Source organism: Pangasianodon hypophthalmus, chromosome 17, assembly GCF_027358585.1.
Source record: "Pangasianodon hypophthalmus isolate fPanHyp1 chromosome 17, fPanHyp1.pri, whole genome shotgun sequence".
NCBI classification, from domain to species: Eukaryota; Metazoa; Chordata; class Actinopteri; order Siluriformes; family Pangasiidae; genus Pangasianodon; species Pangasianodon hypophthalmus.
The window spans coordinates 24,154,923-24,159,922 of NC_069726.1; the positions used below are offsets into that span (position 1 = coordinate 24,154,923).

At 36.7% G+C, this 5,000-nt stretch overlaps 2 protein-coding genes across 3 annotated transcripts in view; one reads left to right on the forward strand and one right to left on the reverse strand.

The window, feature by feature from the left end:
• Nucleotides 1-538, forward strand: part of cdc37l1 (cell division cycle 37-like 1) — a 22,387-nt gene extending 21,849 nt beyond the window's left edge. For both annotated transcript variants that reach the window (XM_053241110.1, XM_053241111.1), the window contains one exon: nt 1-538. This exon is cut by the window's left edge and continues 2,511 nt beyond it. The gene's annotated coding sequence lies outside the window, so the exon portion shown is untranslated.
• A 1,145-nt stretch (nt 539-1,683) lies between these two features.
• The window catches only part of ak3 (adenylate kinase 3), a 12,690-nt gene continuing 9,373 nt past the window's right edge, over nt 1,684-5,000 (reverse strand). Inside the window, exons 4-5 of the mRNA XM_034312890.2 lie at nt 4,561-4,679; nt 1,684-3,086 (exon numbers count right to left, since the gene is read on the reverse strand). Coding sequence (XP_034168781.1) covers nt 2,969-3,086; nt 4,561-4,679 — 237 coding nt within the window. The 3' untranslated portion in view covers nt 1,684-2,968. The remainder of the gene's footprint in view (nt 3,087-4,560; nt 4,680-5,000) is intronic.

Below are 5,000 nucleotides of genomic sequence, written 5' to 3' on the forward strand. Positions count from 1 at the left end.
GCTATATATCAGTTCTAAAGCTAGCTAGCTAGTTAAACAAAAATGAAATAATGCACTAAACAGTGAGAAAAGCGTTTCTTTGGATTTGTTACTTCTTTACAGAATCATAGCAAATTTCTAAAAATTCAGACGTTTCTTGTCACTGAAATCGCAGCTCCGTGTGACACGTAGTGCGTAGAAATCGAACGATCGCATTCTCGCCGTCAGTGTGAACGTAGAGTTAATCGTTGGCGAACTTCATGTCAGTTTTAGCGACTGTTTTTTGTTTTGTTTTGTTTGGCTGTGCAGAATCCCTGCGTCGATGTACGGCTCTGTTTCACACCGTCATCCATCAGCGCTGCAGATCCTGGATCTCTGAGGAACAGCATGAACAGTTTCAAACGCTTTTTATGCAAACAGGAGATCATGCAGGAAAACGAGAGATAAAAGAGGAGCGCAGACGTTCTCTCGGCGTCTGCAGCAGCGGGGCGTGTCCCAGACCGTGATATCTGATTGTAACATTCTGTCAATAATAAAGAGCTCATTTGTATTTATGAGACACGGACTCCGTGCCTGATCTGCCACATCTCCGAATCTCCATCCCTGTGATCCTCGGTGTGAATCATTATTTATGTATTTATTTATAACTGATATAATGCCGAGTTGAGCTAAAGTTCGCTCGCTAATGCTAATCTGGTTTTATTAAATCACAAACTCGAAGTTCACACGGCTTGTTGTTGAACTCTTAGGTTCATTTGCATATTTTAATGAATTATTCATTTATTCATATGTAAAGCTAAATATAAGCATAATGCAGTTTTGTTTAGCTTTACGTACCGTAACAGCACTCAGGTCGTGTGTTTGTGTGGTTTTATTTCAATTAAACTACATTTTTGAGAAAATAAAATACAAGTTTATCATGTAAACTATAAAAGAAAAGTCTGATTATTAATAATTCTAATGATTAAGGGTTAAAAACCGGATTGTTTTAACAGGAGACTCTTTTAGAAAGGAAACTCGGCCATGAAGCTGCATCGTTAAAATTCTGACCTCGTTCAGCGATTTTTTTTAAGAACACCTGTACACCTTATTCATGCGATGATCCCATCAGCCAATCACGTGTCAGCAGCACGATGCGTAAAATCCCGCAGATCCACGTCAGGAGCTTCAGTTAACGTGCTCCAGTCTCAGTGATTTTGGTTCAGATGGTTGTTGGTGCCAGTTTGAGTATTTCAGAAGCTGAAGATCTCCTGCTGGGATTTTCACGCAGAACTTCGCAAAGAATGGTGCGAAAAACAAAAAACATCCAGCAGGCAGTGGTTCTGGTTCTGCGAGCGGAAATCAAACGCCTTGTGGATGAGAAAAGGACCAGGGTTGAAGGAAGGAAGGCTACGGTATCTCTAATAACCACTCTGTACAACCGTGATGAGCAGAAAAGCATCTCCGAACGCACGACACGTCGACTCTTGAAGCACAACAGCAGAGAAGGACATCGGGTTCCTCTCCTGCCAGACAAGAGCAAGAGTCTGAGGCTACAGTGCACCTGTTTTTCATCTTTATCTTCACCTGAGGATCGTGACGTGTATCTGACACGTGATTGGCTGATTGGATAATCGCATGAATCAGCAGTTGAAAACGTATGATGTAAATAAAAGAGTTCAATTTGCTGAGAGCTTCTGAATAAAATAAATGCAATGCAGGAAATGATATTTAAAATGATTTATTTATTTGTCATTATTCAGCTCAGTGACGTGAAATCAGTAATAAACGTAAATGATCTTTATACAAACATATATAATTTCCTCATTATATAAAATTTGCTATCAAATCACATTCATTAGCATTTCCAAAATATGTTTAAGGTCATTTACGGACGTTTGTTGAAATGAGGTTCCGACGCAAACACAATAAAATGGTGGTGACGGAGTTTAGGAATAAAACACAGGAGTTTCTCTGAGTTAAGGCGACTTTGTGAGGAAAATGATTCATCTGAGAATAAAAATATCATACAATCTGAACTCCACTCTGAAAATCCTGAACGTTTTAGTGCAAAAAAACATTTTCATGTTAATTTTTTTTATTATTGTTATTATTATTTTTTTTTAAGTTTTCCCGGGTCGACGTCGTCGTTCCTCCAGCCAGCACCGAATATCTTCAAGAACTTAAACTTTCCTTCCAAAATATTTTTTAGTCTTTTTTTTCCTCTCCTTTATTTTTTCCTTTTTTGTTTTTTTTTTAATGCAAATTGTGTTTGAATTGTTGATGGACACGTGTTTCCATACATGCGTCATATATTTCTTCTTTTTTAGTTATTTAAAAATTCAGTTTGCTGTTAAAGAAAAAATTATCTTCCTTTTCTCTTCCTGTAAATATTTTTTGTCCTTTCTTTCCCCTTTCATAGATTTTTTAAAATGTTTTAATTAAAACATTTTAGGATTTTTCAAAATGTTTTCTCTTCCTGTGCATAACATTTTTTTCTCTCCCTTTTCTTTTTTTTTTTTTAATTTAGTCATTTACTTTTTTTCCCCTTTTCTTTCTTCCTTTTTTCTCTCTGCCTCTCTTAGAAGTGGCTTTAATGGTTCAAAAAATTAACAAGATATTTTTTGTTAATAAAGTCATTCAAAGACTTTAAAGGGGAAGGAGGGGATTGGGGTGTGAGGGGGTGATTGTTGGTTATAAAAAAAAAAAAATTAAAAAAAAATTTAAAAAAAAAATCTAAAAATTAAAAGAAGGTGCTTTAAAACTAAAACTTACTCAAAGCAGGAAAAAGAGAATATAAGAAAATACTGAAATGAGATTTCATTTAAACGCATTACTACATGCACAGTTTAGAGTCTAAAATCCACTTCAATCAGATTTAACGTCTATTAAAATCGTCTACGATTAAAAATAAAGTGTGTCCAAAATTACAGCGCGATCGCTTTCCATCAAAACCAAAATGATTCGTTCAAATTCCAGACAAAATCGAATTCTTTACATCGGGAAGCGGCTAAACTCCTCCTCGGACCTGCTGACTCTGCGGGATCTTCTTTGCGAGGAAAGCGTGAACATGAGGCCAGATCTTATTGGTTTCAGTTCCGGTGAACGTCGCCAGAACTCCTTTACTCCTGTTACACACACACACACACACACACACACACACACACACACACACACACAGCCTGAGTGTAATAGTACAGTCATACCTTTTATCCATTTCTAGTTAATGTTCTAATGTTCGTGAAACAAGTTTTCACTTACGTTATAGCAGCTATAAACAGTCGTTCCCTCACCTGCCTCTATTTTTTCTCTCTTGAAATTAATAAGACAAAAAAAAAAAAAAAAAATGCAGAAACTGGGGTCCTGTAAGGGTTCTACTCATAAAAGGGTTCTACATCTAAAAGGGTTCTACTTATAAAAGGGTTCTACTCATAAAAGGGTTCTACTCCTGAAAGGGTTCTACATCTAAAAGGGTTCTACTCCTGAAAGGGTTCTACATCTAAAAGGGTTCTACTTATAAAAGGGTTCTACATCTAAAAGGGTTCTACTCCTGAAAGGGTTCTACATCTAAAAGGGTTCTACTTATAAAAGGGTTCTACTTATAAAAGGGTTCTACATCTAAAAGGGTTCTACTCCTGAAAGGGTTCTACTCCTGAAAGGGTTCTACATCTAAAAGGGTTCTACTCCTGAAAGGGTTCTACTTATAAAAGGGTTCTACATCTAAAAGGGTTCTACTCCTGAAAGGGTTCTACATCTAAAAGGGTTCTACTTATAAAAGGGTTCTACTCCTGAAAGGGTTCTACATCTAAAAGGGTTCTACTTATAGAAGGGTTCTACTTATGAAAGGGTTCTACTTATAAAAGGGTTCTACTCCTGAAAGGGTTCTACTTGACACCTTCACCATGTCAACGATTACACACTGTTTAATATCACAATAAATGTAACTATAAATGGATAAAAAATGAGGTGTCATTCTTTAATAAATAAAAATTGTAATTGTTGGTAAATCGCTGTGGTGTAAGAGGAATAAAACACTTGGGGACGTGCTGTTATAGGAAAATAATCCACTTCAGAGTGGTGACAGTAACTCCGCTTCATCACACCGTCCTGTCACTCAGCATTTTACTACAGCAAGCAATACAAGAGTCATTTTACTCAAAAGAGTCATTTTACTCAAAAGAGTCATTTTGCTAAAAAGAGTCATTTTGCTAAAAAGAGTCATTTTGTTAAAAAGAGTCATTTTGCTAAAAAGAGTCATTTTGCCCAAAAGAGTCATTTTCTTAAAATTAGTCATTTTGCCCAAGAGTTGTTTTGTTAAAAAGAGTCGTTCTGCTAAAAAGAGTCACTTTACTCAAGAGTCATTTTGTTAAAAAGTCATTTTGCTCAAAAGAGTCATTTTGTTAAAAAGAGTCATTTTCATAAAGTGAGTCATTTTGCCCAAGAGTTGTTTTGTTAAAAAGAGTCATTTTGCTCAAAAGAGTCATTTTGCTCAAAAGAGTCATTTTCTTAAACCGTCATTTTGGTAAAAAGTTCCATGTTGGTAAAAAGTTGGTGCTAACAGTAACTCTGCTAACAGCTCATAAGAAATGGCGCCCCACCTACCTGTAATACTCCAGAACCGGTTGAGTCTGGGTTTCATACGCCTTCAGTCTGCGGGTCACCGTTTCAGGCGTGTCATCATCTCTCTGCGTCAACGGCTCACCTGTGACATCATCAAGACCCTGCGGTGAACACAACACACAACACACACCGAGCCATGATCATTTAATCATCAACACACACACACACACACACAATTAAATAGCATAGTCAAATAAAGACCTTAATTATTATTATTATTTTGAGTTTGCACTGTTTATGGCAAATCGGTGTCACAAAAGTGGATCACTTTTCTACATGATCTCCATTTTGTGTGATGCCAGTGTTCCTCTAGAGAAATATTCCTCAGTTCATGTGACACTTTGAAGGTTTTTATTGGACTCACCGACGTACGTTTTGCATTTTGCAGTAACAGTTAGAGCACACGCCCACACGGCGTTTAA